Source organism: Copadichromis virginalis, linkage group LG11 (genome assembly GCF_057382275.1).
Source record: "Copadichromis virginalis isolate Kocher_CV1m ecotype Utaka linkage group LG11, C_Virginalis_male_GT1.1, whole genome shotgun sequence".
NCBI classification, from domain to species: Eukaryota; Metazoa; Chordata; class Actinopteri; order Cichliformes; family Cichlidae; genus Copadichromis; species Copadichromis virginalis.
In genome coordinates, this window is record NC_140628.1 from 34,530,602 (window position 1) to 34,553,172 (window position 22,571).

The 22,571-nt window shown below is 39.7% G+C and overlaps 1 protein-coding gene across 1 annotated transcript; it reads left to right on the forward strand.

The window, feature by feature from the left end:
• The first annotated feature begins 11,741 nt into the window (after positions 1–11,741).
• meox2a (mesenchyme homeobox 2a) lies at positions 11,742–22,308 on the forward strand. The gene is made up of 3 exons (XM_085472167.1): positions 11,742–12,638; positions 16,768–16,940; positions 21,372–22,308. The coding sequence occupies exons 1-3, from the start codon at positions 12,086–12,088 to the stop codon at positions 21,588–21,590; spliced, it is 945 nt and encodes a 314-aa protein (XP_085328293.1). The 5' UTR covers positions 11,742–12,085; the 3' UTR covers positions 21,591–22,308.
• Positions 22,309–22,571: the final 263 nt, after the last annotated feature.

Genomic DNA, 22,571 nt, shown 5'->3' on the forward strand with positions numbered 1-22,571 from the left:
GAGGAACGTTTTATATCTCTTCACAATCATCTAACAATTTGCACTTTTAGTGATTGGCAACCTTCACATAAATATTGTATTATAAAAGATCTAATCCAATACATCAAATATATAGTGGAATAAGCCAACGTTTACTTTTAAAATATGGGTTTAAGATTAGGCTTATGATCACATTTTAATTTCACTGATATTATTGTGACAGAGACGACAAGCTCTCACATGCTAAAATATGTAGTAATTATAATGTTTCAGTCTATGTAAACTTCAGTGTCTTCAACAGACACTGGACATGTTGCCTACAGTGGCAGGTATCTATATAAATAATGAACGTAGGATACAGACAAGAATATTTCAACAGTTCCATTCAGGATCAGAACTGAAGAAGCTTCCTGGATGAGAGGTGAAACGTCTTCAAGCAACTTAAAGAAGTCCAGACGCTTTAATGATCGTTATACCCAAAATACAATGAAATTATGTGCTGGGCCATTCAGTGTAAAGAAAAACAAGGAAAGCAATTCAAAAAAACTGAAAACATAAACGAAAGACAAAAGAAACGTCAGCCAGCTTAGTCATTTTCATGGATAATTGCACATTTCAGTAGTAGTTTAAAGTACGGTCCATGACTAATATATTAAAATATATTTACATACAAATACCTATACTTAATACTGGTAGATATACTCAAATAAAGTGGTAACAATTCAGATTTTGCAGACACAAATGAGACTGTCAATAACTTTATAGCATGAGAAATGTCAGATGTTTTATAGGAAAGAAAAAAAAATGTAATGTAAGTAACTTAAGTCATAACTTCCATATGTTTCAGTGTAAAAATCGACAATATTTCCCCGTCACATTGTAGATAAGGTCGTTTTTGTCTTATGGATCGATTTAGCTTCCTACTCTTCCTCTGTAATTATGCATTATTTTGGAATGCATGATTTTTGACTATCCGATTGCACTCTGATAATAACTTTGGGGTAATTTGTTTCTTCTTTCCTGTAAAACACCTGGTTAATGACTTCTTAAAATGAAATGCAGTACAATTATTTATTCTTTCCTGTAAAAACTTGAATTGTTACCCCTTTATTCTAGTGTAGCTACTGATAACTATCTGTAGGTAAATATAATTATATCAGAATTTGACAAAAGTAATAAAATTCCATTTAATTCTAGGGGAATAAGAATCTCAATTGTGGGTCATATATTGCTGTGTTATTGTGTTGAAATATCTTATTCAGTTAACTGTACATGAAAAATAACAGTCTAAATGATAAAATAATGAACTGTAATACTATCAGGGGCTATTGTGCCTGTAGGAACTTTAATTTTGTTGCTATCAAGGTTGAATCTGAGATGAGTGGTGGTGTGTTTTTACTTAAGTAAATGATCTGAATATTTTCCACCACTCCTCAGGGCCAGAAATCGAAATATTGTTCTCTCTAGAGAAGCGTGCATAGTGCACAACAAAAAATACCAGAGCTCACTAGTCGATGCCGCATTTTCTGTCTATTAATTTGGATTAGAAATGAGTTAAGTGTAAATATCAAGACCTAGCTTAAAATTAGAGCCCCTTTCTATATAAACATAAAAGAATGGTCCAAGTTGATATTCTTTAATGTCTATTTGGATCCATGTGTGTCACTACCAATACAGGTAACTTTTGCAAAGGACTCTGAAGCATGAGCCAGACCACAGACTTTCAAAAAGGTTTCTTTTATTGTAATTCAGATCAGGGGGAGGGGGGGGGGGATCTCAGGTGAGCCTCTTTTAACAGAACAGAAATGGTCTTCTTCCAGACAGCAGAGATGAGAAATGGATTAATTATGGCCAGAGTAGTACTGAGGGTTTTTTTTAGCAGCGATTTTGATTTGAGTACTTGAGCTTTTTTCTTTCTTTCTTTTCCCAGAACAGGCAGAATAGGGAGTTTTTTCAGGAAATACAGGAAGCAGTGGAGGGTATGGAGGCTGTTGAGTTTCAGGTAAGTGAAAACATAACATGCCAGCTCAGGATTGCAGGTGAGTATTTTCCAGTAGCCCAGGGAGGTCTCAAAGGGTCTGGTGGCAAAGTAGTAGTAGTATGTTTGGCGCACTTGATCCAGGGTAACTGTGAACTCCAAACAGAAGGATTTAGGAAAAAAAACACATTGTAAAGCAGCGTCCAGGTCCTCGCCATTATTTGTAGGATGAAACCCAGAGGTCAAACTCAGAATAGCTCTAAAGGCTAAAGGAAAGACTCTCCACACCTAAGAAATTAACTGAAGTCCTCTAATGTCTATGTAACTGGTAAACATGTTGAACTAGGAAGTTACTCGTTTTAGTGGAGGTTGAAAGTTTATTTAGACCAAAAGATGAGCCGACTTAGAAGATTTGTCCAAGTTTATTTTTATAAACAGCAGTTGCCTCAAGGCATTTTTTTTATTTTAAGGTAAAAACACTAAATGAACACAGAGAAAACAGAAGACCCCAACAATCAGATGACCCCCTCAGAGCAAGCACTTTGGCGACAGTGGGAATGGTGGTAGGATTGCTTTAGGTTCCAAAAGTTTAGCCTCTGGACAAAACTTTCATAAGAGGGCATCAGGTCTAATTCTGCAAGAACCAGGGGAGTAGGTAAGGTTAAACCTGAAGTGACCAAAAAACAGAGACCACCTTGCCTGTCTGGAGTTTAGTTGTCTGGCGGATTGCAGATAGGAACGATTTCAACATTTGACCAATGCCTCCGCTCCACAGCTGACAGCTTGCAGGTCCCAATATTTTTGCTTTGCTCAGCAGAAGTCCGATGTTGTGAAAGGAAAGAGCAGGAATGTAACTTACCGTGTGGGCCTAACCACACCAGAGTCAGAGGCCTCCACCTCCACAATGAACTGTTAAATTAAGCCATTGGTTCCCAAAGTGGGGGGCTGGGCTGGGCTGTCCAAATCACGGACAAACAGTATCCCACAGTTGTTTATGTTTTTAAACCTATTTTGCACAGAGAGACATTTTTTGAAAAAATTGATAGTAATGTGGAATATTATTACACAGTAAAGAAAAAAAAAACTACACGTAAAATATTACACCATAACAATGTTTTTATTTCCTGTTATTTAAAAGAGGTAGCAGTTTATTTTATTGCAACCTGTAAATTATTGCAGTTTACTTTAATTTGTTTAATTGTTTACAGAAAGTTTGAGGTGTGAAATATAATGCAATGGAGTTTGAAAACAACATCTGCTTCAGTGGAAAAGAAAAACGTTTTTGAGGTGATGCGAGTTTTGTGACGGGAGCATCAACCTTACTGTAGTTCATGATGAATCATTGGCAGAAATAAACAATTCTTAGGAATCAGTGCGAGTGCGATTACTGCACAAATGAACCAGAGTTTGATTAAAATGAACTAAATGCCGTAGGTTCAGGAGTGACACCCACCATGTAAGATATTTTAGTCTGTCATCAGGAAAGGAACAGAAAGACAAAAAAATCCCACCAGTTGCCCGAGTCTCGGGAGTCTCTGGATCAGAGTGATGTAGTTGGTTCTGTTATGGGAGCCTGAGGTAAGTTTGCATGAACTGACTGAACCATGCTACACCACTAACCAAGGTGTTCATGGGTAACTTGGTGCTACCAAAAAGGGCTTGATCATATTGGCCAAGCAACATGCATTGATTAGATATCATATGTGTGGCTGCAGAGTCCGTTTGGTTAGATTGTTCTGTCAAAATCAAACAAACAAGCGAGTTTTTCAAAGGACTCTGAAGCAGGGCTTAGATCACAGTGCTCGGTTTTAAAGGCTTTATTTTACTGAATTCAAATCAACTGAGGGAGACTCTGTAGTTGGAAAAATCTCAGGTGACTGTTCACTTAACTGGAACGTTCTTCTCCCAACGAGGAAAAATAGATTAGTTTTGGCCAGAGTTGCACCAAATAATATTTTCTGCCCTCAATTAGACCACAAGGTAGAACCAGCCCAGACGCCACCTGAAAGTGCAGAAAAGGGGAAAGGCTACAGAGAGAGAAAAAAAGCCAGCCACCCATGGAGTGTGAGTGCTTACTGCTACTGGGTTCACATTGAAAAGCTCAGTATAAGCAACACATGTTTACACAAACACAGGAAACTAAGACAGTGCTGGTTGTCTTGTTGTTGAAAAAACACATTCATTTATCTTTGTATTGCCATGTTTCAACATGAAAATCACACTCATATGTATGCAGATCACTTTCATAACCCACCAGTGGAGGTCACTGTTCTCCTGCTGCACTTCCTGTGACCTTATGGACAGGAAGGCTGCAGGACCTATAGGTCCTCAGGTCACAGTGTGGAGAGATTTGGTAGTAAGGATGGATCAGACACAGTGTGGTCTACACACTGGATATAAAGTCAAACACACCGATAATACAACTACAAGACACGTACGTGTAAGTGAATATAATACGGCTGATAATCACAGCACAAGAAGTGACTGAACTATGTTAGCAACGTATTCAGTTTGGATTTTAAGACTGATGCTATGGTTGCAGTCTATCTTGCTATTCTACATGCATTTTTCTATTTCTAGACTAAAACCACTTGAAAGTGTTGCAGATGCTCATGATCAAAAGCTTAAACCAACAAATTTGCTTTGATCATAATGCAAAGACATGCGGAGCTCTTACTATTCAGACCACCAGTAGAGTGTGCGGCTGTAAAAACATGGCAAAATGGCATTTAATCCCACAGACATCCATTACGTAGTACCTTTGCAACAAACAAACTTACCAAAATCTAATTATTCGACAAAAAAGACAAAGAAAGATAAAAAGAACAACTCATGCAAGGAACAATATGTCAGACATATGTTACAAAGATACATGCTAAAGATGAAAGGATTTTCAAAGAGACATATTTTAATCACAATGTACAAATATATTAATGAAATAAGTCTCACTTTTTTTACTTTCTTGTTGTAATTTCTCTGTTCCTAAAGTTGTGCTATTTTCATTGATAAATATCCACCAAAACAAGAACGTGGGGCACTGTCAGGCTGTATAAAATAAAATGCAGCTAATTCCTCTTCAAACTCAAACAGCTGTTTCCAGTTATTTTGATTGATTAGACATCTGGTCAGACTGAAATGTGAAGAAAGAAAAATAATGTGAAGAAAGTGTATTAATGATGATATTGGTGTTATTTGTCCCACCTTAACAGGTGCAACAAAGCTAACAGGAGGGTAAGACATCAGCCAATCACAGCCACACCCACACACCCTACACAAGAGGTTTACTCGGGACAGAACAAAAAAAAATGCTTTAACAGCTGAAATAAAGACAAAATGAAAATTGATGTTGACCTTACTTACACAACTGGAAGTGAAAAAAAGTTGGTTCAAATTCAAATGCAATGTTGCCGTACTTTACACTTTATTATCATTAGCTTCAAAATGTGATCTAAGCCTGCTTTTAGAGCACCAGGTTAAAGTACAAGTATAACCAACCTGGGAGTTGATTCACTGGATGACATTACCAATGCATACATACCCATCCATTTCTGATTTGGTAATAAAGATTAGACTAAAGTTAGGAAAAGATCATCTTTTTGGCTGAAGTTGCTGTGGACATTTTTCCCTGTTAAACCACACTATCCTTCTAATTATATCCAAGAGGTGCCAGTGCCTGAGCACAAAAGTACAAAAGCTGAGTAGTGAAGGATGTTTCACTGGAGGGTATTTTGAAAGAAAGCAAATGAAATCCATCACCCATAAACAAGTTCAACACCAACATTTTTGCAACTCATTGAACAACATTTCTGCGTTATGTAATAGTTTTTTTCTAAAGCTGTTGCAAATCAGTCCTGTATGAACGTAGCTTCTAAGAGACAGTGTTGTAAATGAAACTATCATTGATCCACTATGAAAATAATGATGATGCTGAGCAGAAATCAGACCGATGGCACTGGATTAGGTGTTAATGAGATTTACCAGCCCTAACACGTTGACTTGCATTAGTCAGAAAACAAGTCGGTCCCCCGTATGGTAAGTCGACGGAACAAATTCTCTGGGAATCGTCCAGAAACCCCCAAGAACCCAAAGGGAGAAGGAAGCCGTTAAATCATAAAAGGTTGACTTCACTCTTCTGAATGATTTGCCTTATTGAAACAGCATGTTGAAGCTGGACCATCAGAGGGATGCTGGAGTGATGCAATACGACCAGAGCTCTTCCACAGCGACTGGACCAGGCCTGCAGCATTATGTGCTATAGTGTGGAGCAGGAAGTGTAGTGTGCAGGGTGGTTTTGGTTGGGCGGTAGGTGGGCAGGCGATCAAATCGAACAAATAAAAAATCACTAATGGGCCGGTTCACAAATTGAGAAGTCTGGAGTTGTTCCCCGCCTGGCAACCATTCCCACTCGTTTGGAGATGGTGAGGAGTGTGAAGGGGGTGAAATGAAGGAGGGCGTTTACAAATTTAGTCTGGGAGGAAACGAGCTTAGCACTGCGGCTGGCTGAAGCCGGTGCCGCTTTTGGTTTTGGCGGTTGTACTGGGTCCAGATCTAAATGGAGGTTTTAGTGTGGCGACCCCGGGCTGTTTGAGGTGTGGTCTGACTGGGTGCGGGGGCCCTGCACAGCATCACACACGTCTACTCAGGCTCCAATTCCTTCAAGCTGGAGGCAAAGGGGAACCATCACACCAGGCATTTCCAACCAACCCCCCCATTATAGATGATGATCTCACCCCGGCTGTCCACGGCCATTACAGACACAGAAAATGGCCACCTAAGAGCAGCAAGTGAGTTAGATGACACCATTAGAGGAGCATAACAGACTCTAGAGACACATTTTTGGCAGAGGCATTATCATCAGCGCTGTGTTATGTTTGAAATAACACCTTTTCGGGGGGAGAAAATGAGCCTGTTTTTAGCTTGTGTTTTGAATCTATCAGATTAATTTTGTACATTTTTGTCAAAGGAGCCAAATCATTTTTTCAAACAAAACAAAAGTAACAGGAAAAAGTGGAGTGTGCGAATGTTCCCGGCAGCAGTAATATTAAAAAAAATACTTTGAAAGTAAAAAGGTTTATGTTTAACAAGTGCATTTTAAGCAGAAAAACCTTCCTTCTCAGAGTTTAAACAAAACATTCTTTCCCCATCATGTAAACAGAAATGTGTCGAATCTCATGCGAGTAAAAGCACAAATGTACTTTGCCCATCTCAAGCCAAAATGATTTTAAAGCCGTCACAGGTTTTTCTTTATGCTGTCTCACTGTCACTCCCTGAGAGGGCTGCCGTTCCCTTTATGCAATTGAGCTGTAAACGGAGACAACTTTTACTGTCTCTCTTCATCATATATCACTGACATCCCGCGATCCTGCATACGGACAATATTCCTGACAACTGCTGTAAATCTGCGGCTGAAGCTTGAAAGGAAATGAGCAGCGACGACAGCTTCCACACCACCCGCATACATTCATCCCGACACAGCCACTGTCCCTGTTCTGTTATTACTCACAAAATCAGCTCAGTGTGATATGGTATTTGTCAACGAAGCTGTAGCACATTTAAGTATTGTCTCCTTATTAAGAATCTGAGTCCTAAAAATATGTTCAAGTTAAGGAGCCGGACAAAAATGAGTAAAAACTACTTGCTGCTACTAATTTTAAAGTGATTTTCTATTGATTACAATCATGAAAATTGCTTGTCTTCTAACACATTTAATGCTTGCAATTGTTTTAAAAGAGATAATAATACAATTTATTTAAAAAAAATCACTGTACTCACTCCATCTTGGGTCAGGAGAAATCAGTGTTCTAACTTCTGCAGGTTTCTACTTATTTACAAAGACACTTCAGTTATCACGTCTGTACTTGGCTGCACGCTTTAGAGGCTCACTGAGTGTTATACACTCTGAAGTGTTTCCATATTAGCCGGAGACTAAAACAAGAGGAAAATCTTTAGTACTGATTACGCATACACTGGGCCTTTTTAAATGCTCATATTAGACTCCGAAGCCGAGAGAGCTGGCATCAAAGCTTTTCTGTAGTGAAGCATATTACACATCCGGGCCCGTTAAATTTGGGGATTTGAGTGCAGCAAGTGGCAGCAAGAATAACTGAAAGGATTTAGTTTTATCATAAAGTCTGGTAAGCTGGTGTGCCAGCAGATTTCTTTTTAAATGCAGTATATAAATATATAGTGTTTTGTAACACACTCTAAAGTTGCTGCATGTGGACATACAGGCAGCAATTATAACTTTTCCTAAAAAAGATATTTTACATTATTACGTCTGTGTTTTTCTAATTCGTGTTTGAACACGTGAGCCCCATAACGACATATTTGTTACATATTAACAAATATATAAACATCTTTGTTCACTTCCAGGTGCCATATAAGGCTAATTTACATGCTGAATAAAGGAAATATGAAAACATACAGTTACCCTTCTCTCATTTTTTCATTTCTTTAATGCGTATAACAAACTTTCAACACATTATTTCTTTTATGGCTCTGTTGGATTTTTGTTGTTAGCTCTGTTTGCTTTTGATCATATCATTGCTTGTGTGCTTATCCGTGTACCTCTGTATTGGCCTATTTGCATTTCCAGTTGAGATTTTTCTCTTCCAGGCTCTCAGGGGCTTTTAAATCCAACTACACAACTTCCTTCTATTCTTTTCTTCTAATTTTTGCTCTGTTTTGTATTTTGCCTACAAGAAAAGAAAAAGAAGAAAAAAAGAACCCTTGGAAGTTTTAATAACATGTTAAAGAAATGCAGATATACTTTTTCACTGTTTTATCTTTTGGCTAAAGCCAGAACTTTCACTGTTGCTGGCTGGTAACATTTCAGCAATTAGACAAAGTTTGGTAATTTAGCAGCAAATGACGATGTTAACTTTAAACACCATCACACACTCCTTAAATTAGTGTAAGAAAAGGAGTAAAGTGGTAGTTGCATGTTTGTTTTGGTGACGGTGGCACTGAGCTGTGGTTGCTGTAATCTGTCCTGCCTGTGGGACTGACTGACAGCCACAGGTTGAGCAGCAGGTCTTTTACCTTCAGTTTCTGTCTACTGTAGAGAAAACATGCTGTCCCGAGCCCCGCTTTAAGATCATTGCAAACACAGCCTCTTGGTAGCCTCTTCTTTTGAACTTTTTATGCTTTACACACACACACACTCACCTTAAAACGTCATGTCACATGTCATCACATTAAAAGTCAGACAAACGTGTGCTTTTGGAGGCCAACACAGGTAGCGGTGGATTTACAGCACCACGGTTTGTGCCAGTATTCAGAATATCATCAAATGGGGCCATTTTTATTTCCAAATAAGAGTTGGGTTTTTTTTTTTAATTTCAGAGTTGAAACACATTTGAAAATGCATTTAAACCATCATGCAACACTGAAAATCTTCACTGAATACAAACTAATGACGTTTACTTTTAGGGTTCGGTGCTCTTAAAGGCACAATATGTAACCAGTGTCAGGGATTACATTTAATTTAAAAAAAGAAAAGCTAATTAAATATATATAAATGTCTGAAATATTTAATTGCTTTTATGAGGGCAATAAGACTCTTTGATCCTTCTTTTTTAACAATAAAAGATGTCGGCTTTAACTATGAGTGTATCCCTATTTTACACACCAACACTCTCGCACTTATTCACACACTAGAACATTTTGCCTCATAAAGCTCACAAGGGCCAAAGACTCGGACCGACTGAAAACACCCACACCACAGGCCATCGGTGCAGCGAGACCAGCAATAGGATTGGAAACACGTGTGTATTAATACCTGCTCAAGACCCTGAGCAAATATATAGCCTGGGCTAACCTGCTAATAGCCTTAATTTGTAAGATAAACAGTAGAAGAGTTTGACACTCACTCACCTAAGGTGCCTTTCCTCTGCTGCGCTGCCTCTGCTGCCTTCAGAGGCTTTGGAGGGACTGGGGGGGAGCGACAGCGGCAAAGTTACAGCCTGCCTCCGCCATGCTATCTGTTAAAGTAATTTTCCCTCAAAGAGGAATTAATTTCCTTTCTCAGGCGGCTCACAGAGCCCCATGGCACAGCCTGACTGGATCCCCAGAGCGTGGAGTCATCATGACCGTCTCCCTCTAAAACCTGGCCGAGCCATGAAAGCTCTGAAGCAGCTTTGACTTTTAATTTTGTTTTATAGATTATATTGATTTAATTTATACTGTGTATTCTTTTCATTTATACTGCGGGCAGTGTGCAAGTGTGCTTTTGAGTTTTAGAAAACAGAAGTAGGAAGGAAAGGAGATATCTATCAGATGATTATTCACCTGTATTTCACCGAAAATGTAAAACCCTTAAGTTACAATTTAATTCTATTATATGATTACATTACATAATAGATGTTACATTTTAAATTACATGACTAAGAAAATTTAATTGCATAGAACCATTTTTATAATTCCCCCATTAGGTCAATACCATACAGCTACAAATCATTATTATGTCTCATCTTTTTCTTCCAAGACTTTCTGTCTTAAATGAGGTTGACAGGAGAAAAATAAATGAATTTTATTTGATTTTATTTGAGCTTTAGTTGAGCTCTGGATATGAATAATTAGAGAAAATAAAAGAAACCAGTGACACATTCACAGCTGTTTTCCAGCTGCTATTTTTCCCCTACTTCTCACAAAGAATGACTTTTCTTTTATAGCCAAACAAATTTAAAGAGAGACACTAATGTTAGGAGCAAAGAATTTATGAACAACTTTCCTTCTGTTCATTTCCTTTTCTACACTCGAATACTCTCCACATACTAATATTATACATACACACACACATATATATATATATATATAAATAAATAAAAATAAATGTATATATATATATATATATATATATATATATATATAAATAAAAATAAATGTATATATATATATATATAGAGAGAGAGAGAATTTGTTACAAGCATAGTTTATACAAAAACAATGTGTTGGCATCTAAAATTGTATACAATAGCATTTCCACATTTGCCACGGCAATTATTGGTGATAAAAAAATAGTGGAATAAAGTTTGTTATTTCAGGAAGCAGATTCGTGACCTTCATGACCTCGTATCAAAAGTCGAAATGTATCCATATCGGTTTAATGATGTGTTTCATTTCAAAATGAGATAAACACCATTTCCAAAAAAAAGTCACATTCACAAAATGATTGGTTACACTACATTAAAAAGGAACCGTGGTCATTCTAAGTCTAGCATGGGCAAAACGTTAGCCTTCCTTTCACTCAAACACTTATTTTGGAACCAAACTTTTCATATTTGTTGCCAATAAGTTGCAAGTCTGCGTCGCAGTGACAAAATAGCTCTCTTAACATCACATGATCGTGATAGTGATGGTTTAAAGTGACCTTTAATGGATGCTACAAGCATCCTGCCCGCTACCACCAACTTTTGACAAAGATGGGGTGACACGCTGAGTTAACCCCTGACACCTCTCCTTCGATCTCTCTTCACACTCTCTCCCTTCCCCTCATACGACCTCCCTCTCCCTCCCCCAGCCCCACCCATGAACCATTAAGGCTGTTTTCTTGTAGGAAAAAAAGATGGCCACCCGAGGTCAGATCCAAGTCCAAAATAAATTGCCTTCTTTCCTGAGGCTCAGCCATTTTAATAGTACAGATTTATTATGCTGTGCTTTTTGGAGGGTGATCATATGTATGTGGTCAGTAGCGCGTATGCAGTCTATGACCCAGCCTCCCTCTCACGTTACACCCTATTTATAACATCCCCTGCGCTGGCTCCCCTCGTTCTGCAGTTCCTAGGAACCTCCTTCTGCTCCCAGCCTAGAGCTCCAGTCCCGTGTTCCTCCTGACATCTGAGAGGCTCAGCTGCAACTTGTCCTGGGCTAACTGTTTATCCTGTACAGCCGGGCAACTGGCCGCATGCTCTGGATTACCACAGGACACCCATTTCAAAACACATTTTACTTGCTGCTCTGACTATTTTTTTGTAACTGAAGAGAAAAGTTTTGGGATAGTCAAGGGAGAAAGGGAAGCATCTTGGATATGCGCTTGTGATCTTTCTGTTTTTGGTTGATTTAGTAACATTGCCTCTTACGCTTGCCCTTCTCGCCTTTCCTGGAGGGCCGTGTGTGTGTTTGCACACAATGGATCACACACTGTTCGGCTGCCTGCGGAGCCCCCACGCCCCGGCGCAGGCCCTACATCCCGCCTTCACCCAGTCTCCCCTGGCGCTTCACGGACGCTCGGACCACGTCTCCTACCCTGACCTGGCCTCTTCGTCGTCCTCCTCCTCTACCTCCTCACCCTCGCCCTGTATCATCTCCAGCTACCCGGGTGACGACAGCCTGTTTCCTGGGCAGCACCACCACCACCCTCACCGCGGCCACCTGCCCTCCCAGCAGCATCACCACCCACCTCAGCACCATACATCTTGGCATATCCCGCAGATGCCGTCACCTGGCAGCAGTACTCGCCACAGTCTTTGCCACCCACACTCCCACTCATCCCACGACAATGGGCCCACGCCTTCAGACCTGGGCCACCCCGGTGGGCCCAGTATGTGCGCCAGCACCCCCAGTCTAGGCAGTGGCAGCACCCCTACAGGGGCCTCTTGTGTGCCTGCAGACTTTGGCAGACAGACTTTGTCACCTGCTGAGGCCGAGAAGAGAAACGGCAAGAGGAAAAGTGACAGTTCAGGTAAGAGAAGCTGGGATTTTCTGAAGCGAGAAGTGAAGCAGTTCTAAAGGCAGAGATTTCATTCGTGTGTTTTTTAAAGCTGACACATTGCACAACCCGAGACTTCATGTAAAATACATTGGAGGCATTTCTAAAATCTCTTTGTTCATTATTTTACTTGGATAAACATTTTAACATAAATATCAGCGTTTAAGAAATTCCACACAGAGCTCAAGAATAACAGAAACATCTGTACACATCACTCTAAATCATTCAACAGCACGACTGTTGGGAATTCTGCAGCTCTGATACAAAAACAAAAAAACGTCTGGAAAGCAGTTTGTAGGTGCCGGCTGACACGCAGCAAGGCAGGAGGCGACAGGCGGACTGAAGCGTGGAGCAAAGGCCACATCATAAGTGTGCGGGCACATCTGACTACTGGCATGTTTTGTTTAAAAATCACATCTGGTTTGTTGCGACACTTTTTAGAGAGCTGAGAATAAAGAGGGCAGTAAAGAATTAATGTCATGGATTGTAAAAGACTACACCGGTGCCTCATGGCACACTAAACAACCGGGCGGACGCAAATTGTTTTCATTTACTAAAAACTGCAGTTAAAAGAAATCGCAGGTTTACTGAAGTAAAATGAAAGTGAAAATATTTGAGTGTCATGTTTAACAAAGGCCAAGTTTAGATAGGGAACTTCCTACTGTTACAAAATGAATGTAGCTAATCATATTAATATTTGATCTTTTTTCATTGATTTTAAATTATCTTATTATCACAACAAAAAAAAAAACACCACTTAATTCCTATAAAATTTAAAAGACCATTACAAGTTTCCTTTATTTTTATCTACAGGCAGTTGTATGTTCAGTACAGTAAAGGTCCCGAGGGCAGTGAGCTTTAACAACACCTTTTTGTTAAATTTTACATTTGTGATTCTCCCAAAAATCACCCTTGAACTATGCATGTATAATCATTTTATTGTTCTTAAATCGGGCCTCATTCATACAAATGTATTTAAAAATTCAAAACCACAGATAATTATAAAAAGCACACTTCTCACAAATCATTAATAAATAAACACCTTTTTAATACAATTTTTAAATTGATGCTAAACCAGCTGATGACCTGCAAAACCTTTGCAACCTGCAGGCACCACAATAATCAATCACACAATGACAAATGGCCGGGGTCGGGTCGCAAGAAATCTCACTAGCAAAGTGATATCAGTGAGAGTTTCTCACAGAAAGTCTGCTTACCAGTTTGTTTCCATTTGAGGATTGCAGCCTGTCATTGCTAATCCTGCACCCTTTGGATAAGGTCTCTGTACTCACAGTGCATCATCCGCAGTTGACCGGTGATATTCCCACATCTCCACAGGATACTTGGAGAGTGTGTTTTTTCTCCCTCTGACTGGTTGGGTGTTGCTGTAGCTGACAACAAGTTTATATACCAAAAGTTGGGGAAATATAACAGGATTAACTTCAGACTGACTTTAAATAATAATACAAAACAAAACACCACTGGCACTAATTTAGTTTTCAATCCAAATTCTGCGGTGATTATTAGAAACTCCATAAGTGAACTGAAATATTTGCCATTTTACAACATAAAAAGACAAAGATTTCAACGTTTTATTTTCCTTTGCACTAAATGTCCAGTTGTCCACATGCAAAATGTTGAAATAGTACATTTAACCCATTAATTCATTACTCTACCTCCTACTCCCTTTCCTCTTTTGTCAAATCACTGGAAAACTGAGCCCTTGCCTCCAGATCCCACTTCCTCTGCAACAATAGTCACTGCATACTCGTTACATGTGCAGTGCATTCTCCCAATGCTAACACCAATCATGCTGATTATTGGGGCTAACTAGGCTGCTGACTCATTCAGCTGTCTAAATATCAGAGCGCTGCCTGTTGCATGAGATAGAGCTCTGATTAGGTTTCACCATCTGGACGAGAAACTTGAGCGAAACCTGAATTTAGATACAGAAATAATAACAAAACCCGAGAGCTCACTTCCATGCTAGAGTTTACCCCCTTTTTTGCTCAAATATGAAGCTTCTCGGCTTTCTGTCTTTAATACCCAACTGTGAATGTTTCCTTAAGGAAGGACGGAGGGTCAGCTAATGAGATGAGTCCGTGTGTCTGGTTTCTGGGGAACCTGCAGCAGACTTTCAGCTGCAGTGACGGCAGAGGGCCTTTGCTGAGTTTCTCAGTCACATTTGCACAGTACTGTCAAGGGAGTGGTCGTCCTTTAAAAGTTACTAGATTTTCTGTGGGGAACAATAAAAGGTGCTTCAAGTCTTATTTTGTTGAGGCAGAGTTGTAAAACAGACGAGTGAAGTGCCGAAGGCGTTTTGCTGGCATTCAAAATTTCTTTTAAAGCAGTTTAAGAAAAACATTGCGGCATCGTTGATGTGTTTGAATCCTTTTTTGTGCATAAAAATAAAATTTTAAAAAATAAATACATTTTTCAGTAAAGGGAAAACAACCAGTGCTTATGTTCCCAGCATAAGAAAAATAACCCGATCATTATTTTATCCATCCAATCTTACATTATTTTTTAAAAGCGTCACTCCTGTAATGCGCTAAGTTCATTTGGGAACCCTCAACGATGTGCCCTGTCTGGGTGCATGTATTTTTCTCATATTATTCCTGCTTTTTTGTGGAGAGATGAAAGTTACAGGGAGAACCTAATTGCTGTGGTGTAGTGGCTGGGTCATAAAAGCTCGCCGCTTGTTTCAGCTCCAGGCCTATTGGTCTGGAGCAGCTGGCTCTGTTATACTTTTATTTCTCTTTACACAATGTCTGTGTTTACCAGAGAGAGTGGATGAACACATCTGAAAGGCCTGCTTCAATAAGACACACACTGTAGCAAAAGGACTGAAATTACAGAGAGGGAAAGGCAAGGTCAAGGGGGAGCTGGACACAAGTTGCGGGTCAAGCAATGATCGGTTTCATTTCATAAAACCCGTGAGGGAATTCTTGCAGTCTTATATATGTTTTGTTTGTCCTTGGCTCTAAAACTGTGTGACTACCATACAAATATAACTTTTGTAGGGCAGTTTCAGTTTACCTCTCATCTTCTCTTCAGACTCAAGGGAGTTATTTTGCTTGAGAAAATATACACTTAATTAGAAGGAAGATTCTCTTTATGACAGGAAAACAGAACCAGCAGGGGTCCCCGATGGGACAAATCTGAGTTAAAGTTGAAGTTTCCTCTCTTATGTGGCTTCACACTTTGCACCGTTTGTGAGTCTGGCTCTGAGCTGCACGCCTATTTACAGTTTGGCTTGACGTAGACCTGCTGGATTAACACACACGACAGAACAGGACCGCAGATGAATTAGCATGCAATCGCTGCTGCCTTCAACTGCAATGTGCAACTGAAGCGTGTCCAACAGAGAAACCACAAAGACTGCTCAGAATAGGAAAATTTTGGAGGGCAAATGAGCCGTATGTGTTTTCTTCGGAAAGTTTGTGGAAATACCAAAACAAAAAGTATTTTTCTGGCATGATGAATTAAAGTGGAGATGTCACAAGCTAGGAATTTATATTTTTTTAAGGAAGTGCATAATTTGTTCCAAGTTCCCACTTTGCCCATATTTGTATTACTGATATATGCATTTTTGAAGACGTTCATTTGCAGCTTCCTGGATTTTACATATCTAACATCTGATCTTATGACTGCAGTATATTTGCTTTCTGAAAACTGCAAACTTAATGGCAATCAAAAGACACACAGTTGAAAAATAATAGGATCAAAATAAATGCAAATAGCAGCACTTCAGACACTTTTTCCTTTCCTGATATAAAATTTAAAGCTGGAGCAGCAGACTTCTTCAAGCCAAATTACATCCATGTTGACAGTAAAAGAGCCAGCCTATTGTAATAGCACAGCTGCCGTCGCGCAGACACACATGTGTTGCCGCCCACGAGTCCTTCCAGCCACTTAAAGTATTCATAAACAATGTCTGAACAATAAAGTGTGACTGACAGCTCTCACTGTTTCTCTTACTTTGCCCCTTTTCTCCCCCTGCTGATTTGCACCTGCCACGTAACATTTGCCTTATTTTTATTTTTGCTGCATATAAATCTGCTCTGAGTGCAACACAAACCTGTGTGGTGTTTGGTTTCAGAGTCCCAGGATGGGAATTACAAGTCAGACGTGAGCAGCAAGCCCAGGAAGGAGAGGACGGCATTCACCAAGGAGCAAATCCGAGAGCTGGAGGCAGAGTTCGCCCACCACAACTACCTAACCAGACTAAGGCGCTACGAGATTGCTGTCAACCTCGACCTCACTGAAAGACAAGTATGTTCCTACCCACCACTGTTTGTTTTCCCCTGGGTTTAGACATTATTGAAACCCCCCCCCCCCCCCACCCCCCATTAGCACATTAATGCCATGTTGTGAAAACAAAGGCGGCCTCGGGACGACGAGGAGGCTTTTCAGCTTGCTACTGTGTTTTTGTAACTTCAGTGTGAGGGCTATTGTACTCCAGATGTGGCTGTATGAAGGGACTATCATATTCCAGATGTTCCTGACTATTCTTTCAGGCCATCCACAGTCAAGACAGGGAGACGGGTTTAAGGAAGTGCTGTCTAGCAAGTCACTTCCTCTCTCCCACTGCCCCTGCAAATACAAATTGGTCTCTGAGCGTGGGCCGATTGCTGTAAAATGCAGGCACATGAAATAAATAACAGGAGACAAATGGTTGAGGGAAGGAAAAAGTGTAGTGTCTGTTGTTCTGTGACACCCGTTTGGAAGCTTTAACTCACACTTAGTTGACCCCATGCCAGCAATATTTTGCGTTGTGATAAGGTGTAGTTTGAATGTAAAAAACAGACGTTTTATGAGATGCTCTTAGAAGCAAATCACCACATTAGACCCACAAATTTTTATATTATATATATATATATATATATATATGTATGTGTGTGTGTGTGTGTGTGTGTATCACACCGCATAATATTGCGGGCATGGGGTCAAGTTAGTGTGAGTTAAAGCTTCCAAACGGGTGTCACAGAACAACAGACACGACACTTTTTTCTTCCCTCAACCATTTGTCTCCTGTTATTTATTTCATGTGCCTGCATTTTACATCAATCGGCCCACGCTCAGAGACCAATTTGATAGCATGCATTTATAGCGTGCATGTTGGTTAAATTCCAGAGCTTAGTGGAACACATTAATGATTTTAGTTCCACTTACTCTTACTGCTTTCACATATAAATATGTCAGCTACAAGAAAGTAAAAAAAGTTGCACTAAAATGTATAATAGATTAAGAGGTGATTTGTTAGGGAGGAAAAGAAAAGATTAATCTTAAATTGATTTAAGATTAAATCAAGAAAAAGTCTTGATTTACGACCCTGTCCCCCCATTTAGAATGTAAATAAATACATAATTAAATGCAAATAATTTAAAAGATATATTTAAATGCTAAGATTACAAAAGCCAATAAATAGGTGTGTCAATCTATTTGAGAATCATACATTTTTAACATATAATTTCATTTTAATTTGATGCCAAAAACACAGTAAGAAACTGGAACTGGGACATGTTTCCCCTTGTTGCATCATCCCTTCATTTAACAACAATTGGTTTGGGAAAAGTGTTTGGGAAAAGGTTTTCAGCCTCTTGCTTGTCATAGGATTTCAGCAGTTGAGCCTCAAATTTTTTTTGTTTGCTTTGTAAGCCACCGAATGTTTTAAGTGGGCGACAGGTCAACACTGCAAATAGGCCAGTGTAGCACCAAGGGTCTATTACTGTGCACTGTAAATGTCCTCATTTAAAATTATGTTTTAATAAATTTAACCTAGTTTTTACTGGGCTGTGTGCATTACTTGCATAATAGAACACGTTGTTAAAAAGTTTCTACTTGACTTTTCTGAGAATGGAATATTTCCACGAGTGCAAAGGATCATGGGACTGTTAATGTTTAATTTAGTACTGTAGTGTTGTGATCTTTTTTTCAGTCATGTGTTTAGACTTTGATTCTTGTGGATATCTGATGTGGTTTCCAGGGTTTGTGCTTCAAAGGACAGTGTAAAGGTTTAGCTATTAATAGGATGAGACGGTCAGTGATGCTGTTTAACTGTGCGATTTTGTAACTGTGTGGTGTGGGGCAGAAAAAAACACACTGATATCTTTGTTTCTTAACATGTTATGCAAATAATGTGTAAAAGTACTTTTTTAAAATAAAAGACTTTACAAGTTTTATGAATATGCAAAACTACAGTTGTAAAAAAGTACATTTAACAAAACTGAATAGAGATTTGTTTGGTATATACTCACCAACCACTTTAATAAGCAGAGATTGTGGTCCATACTGACATGAGAGCATTACACAGTTGCTGCAGATTTTTCTGCTCCACATGCATGATGGGAATCTCCCATTCCTTCACATCCAAAAAAGTGCTCTCTTGAACTGAGTTCTGGTGACTATGGAGGCCATTTGAGTACAGTGAACTCACTGATATGTTCAAGAAACCAGTTTGAGATGATCTGTGACATGGCATGTTAGGGGCACGAAGATGGGTACGCTGGGGTCATAAAGGGATGGCCGTGGTCAGCAGCAATACTCGGGCATGTTGTGGTGTTTAGTCGATGCTCACTTGGTATGACGGAACTCCAAGTGTGCCAAGAAAGTTTTCCCTCACACCATTACAACACTACCGCCAGCATGAACTGTTGATGCAAGGGAGGATGAGCCAATCTTTTATGTTGTTTACGACAAATTCTGACCCAACCATCCAAATGTTGCAGCAGAAATTGAGACTCATCAGAACAGCCAATGTTTTTCCAATCCTGTTCTCCAATTTTGTTTCCCGTTCTTTGGTGACTTGTAGTGCATTCAGAGAGGCTCTTCTTCTTGTTCTTCTATCAGCACAAAACTATCTGGCCATTCTCTTCTGACCTCTGGCATCAACAAAGCAATTTTTGCCAAGAGAACTGCTGCTCTTTGGATAGCTCCTCTTTTTCTGACCATTCTCTGTAAACCCTAGAGATGGTAGTGTGGGAAAATTCCAGCAGATCAGAAGTTTCTGAAATACTCAGACCAACCCATCTGGCAACAATAACCATGCCACATTCTGAGTCACTTAAATCACCTTTCTTTGCCATTCTGATGGTTGGATTTAACTTCAACAGAGCTGCTTGACCACGCCCACAAGTCTAAATATATTGAGTTGTTGCAATGTGATTGGCTGATGAACATTTGCGTTAACAAGCAGTTGAGCTGGTGTACCTAACAAAGTAGACAGCTACAGTGTATATTGAGTTTATATGAAAACGTAGTGAAATCTTTGAATCCCACTAAATGTGGTGACTGTAGACTTTCAGAGTAATGTGCTTCTCAGGCTGAAAGCAAATGTAAATTGTAACATGAATGTGAAATGTACCATCCTCTGCTTTTCCATCACATTTCAAAGTCGCAAAAACTCAAGAAAAGGTCCAACTTTTTTTCAGCCTTCTCCAAGACTATCGCAATTAATCTTTACGTGGCTTTACAGAGCAGGAAATGTGTGTGAAATTTTGTCAGCTTATGCAGCATATGTTGTGTGTGACCTCAGTTTGGTCTGGGAAGTAGAGATAGTGAGGTAAATATTGGCAAAGCAATCAGTTCTTGATTTATGTTGTGTGTGCTGTTTGGGGAAATCTGATGGATGTTTTATGTCTTGCAAAAATAAAAATATTTTCAAAGATGGCAGCTGTAAAGCTCCAACGCCAATGCTTGACTGGGTTTAACAGAGAGTTTATTATAGATTGAGAGTAGATAAGAGAGTAGATTGTAGCTACACACCTAATTGCAGTCATTAAATGTTGTAAACAAAAATGTGATATAAACCTAATCAAACTTTGAAGGTTTTAATCAATATCATTTTTATCCAGATTTGACTTGAAAATTTAAATTGCATGAACCAGTGCGTCTTGTCTTCTTTTGTACGTGTATTACATTAGTGCACCAGAGTGTTTCCAGAGAGGCCATTTCCAGAAAACCAAGTGCCTTATAAGTTCTCCCTATATGCTTGTTTCACACCTGTAGATTGACCTACCCAAACCTGAGTTCAGGGTCTTTGGTATTTTGTATAAACTGAGTGTCACTTTCAGTGTAATGTTAAGCAGTTCAGGTACACTGCAGGTGAGTCTGAATAGTAATTTTTTCTGATGTCTTGAGAATATTACTAAATAAATGCTGCTCAGCTTCAGTCCTTGTCCCTCTCCTGCTTTTAGCAAAGACCCCAAAGCCTGTGAAGAATCTCAGGTGGTGCTCAGTCCATTGTACACCCTTAACATTTAAGACAAACGTTTGTGCTGTCAACTAACTTCCTGACCATGTGACTGCTCACCCCCCTGGGAATGACACTCCCCAAAAATAAACCGCTTCCACCCTGCATGACAGGGACAAGCTCGGCTTCCCATCTCATCCTCCCCCTCCCTTCGAGCGCGTGTGTCGACACTAACGGAGCCACTGCTTCTATTTGACGTGTAAACCGTTTTAAGCAACAGCTTAATCATCAGTCTGAGAGACGTAAATACGGTCGGGGCTGTTGAGTCAGGGAAAAACAGGTAGACACCAAGTGCCAGATGTAACCGAACATCCATACATAATTGTTGGTGCAGAAATAGCTGCCAAACTTTAACAGAACGTTGCTGTCGAGAGCATTAAGGCTTCCTAATTACTTTTTGGTGATTTATGTTGAGTTGTGCAACAACATTGATATTTTCTGTCTCTCTGCAGGTGAAGGTGTGGTTCCAGAACAGGAGGATGAAGTGGAAAAGAGTGAAGGGTGGCCAGCAGGGGGCAGCAGCTCGAGAGAAAGAACTGGTGAACGTGAAAAAGGGGACGCTGCTGCCTTCAGAGTTCTCTGGCATTGCGGCGCTCCACCATTCGACGGACTCCTTAGCCAATGAAGACAGTCATGACAGCGACCAGAGCTCTGAGCATGCCCACTTATGATGCACACACATGCAACCCTGTGCCCCCGGAGCCTCCGCCTCAGGACCGTCCTTAGAAGGACTGCTGTTTGCTGATTCGCCATCGTCATATAACGATGCTAAAAAACATGTACAAATGTACAGAGGAATGATGTATAGTAGAGACGGAGTTGTCATGCAGGCAAAATGTAAATTTGATGAACTGAGCACATAAAAGGAGACGGTGCCATTGGTTTAGAAAGTCCTCAATAAATGCCAAAACAGAGAAAAATATTATGAATCTGGAAATGTGAGATCATTGGTTATAGAATTCTTCTGGACAGTACAAACAAATTTGGAAATCATATTCATTTAAACATTCCATGTTTGCCTTGAGAAAAGCAGGCTGTGGCTTTGATTTGCACTGTTAAACATACAGTCTGCTCCTCAATCGGTTTCTACTGTAAAAACTGTAAATTAGAATGTAATGGAGTTATTGGTCAAATCAAGTGCCAGGAAATGAAATTTGCCTAGCTAATATAAATGATTTGTAAATAAATATCAGTATTGTTTTACCTTAACAACGATTCTATACCCAGACTATTCAGCTCGTGCAGTAATAAACACTGATGGTTCTTAAGCTGACACTTTTCTGCCTGGAGATGATGTTTTGCAAACAAATCTGAAACCCCCTTTTCAGGGTCTGTTGCAAATTGAATAAAAATTTAACCAGTGGTAAATGGAATTTCTTATGTACAACTTTTTCCCCCCATTTATGCAGCCATCCACACTTATGAATCCAAGGTGATGAATGTATGTTCCACAAAGTGAAGCCGAAACCAATTAAAAATTGCAGAGTGTGTAGAAAGCCGGTGATGTGGGAGCAAACTAAAATCACCTTTGCCTGGGGGCAGGGTAGGGGCTCCAGCCCGCAAAGGATCGGATTCTGTTACAACATCCAGTTGAAAATAATTTCATGTCTTGATCTCATCTTTCAGCGCGTTGTGATTGTGCATGCTAATTT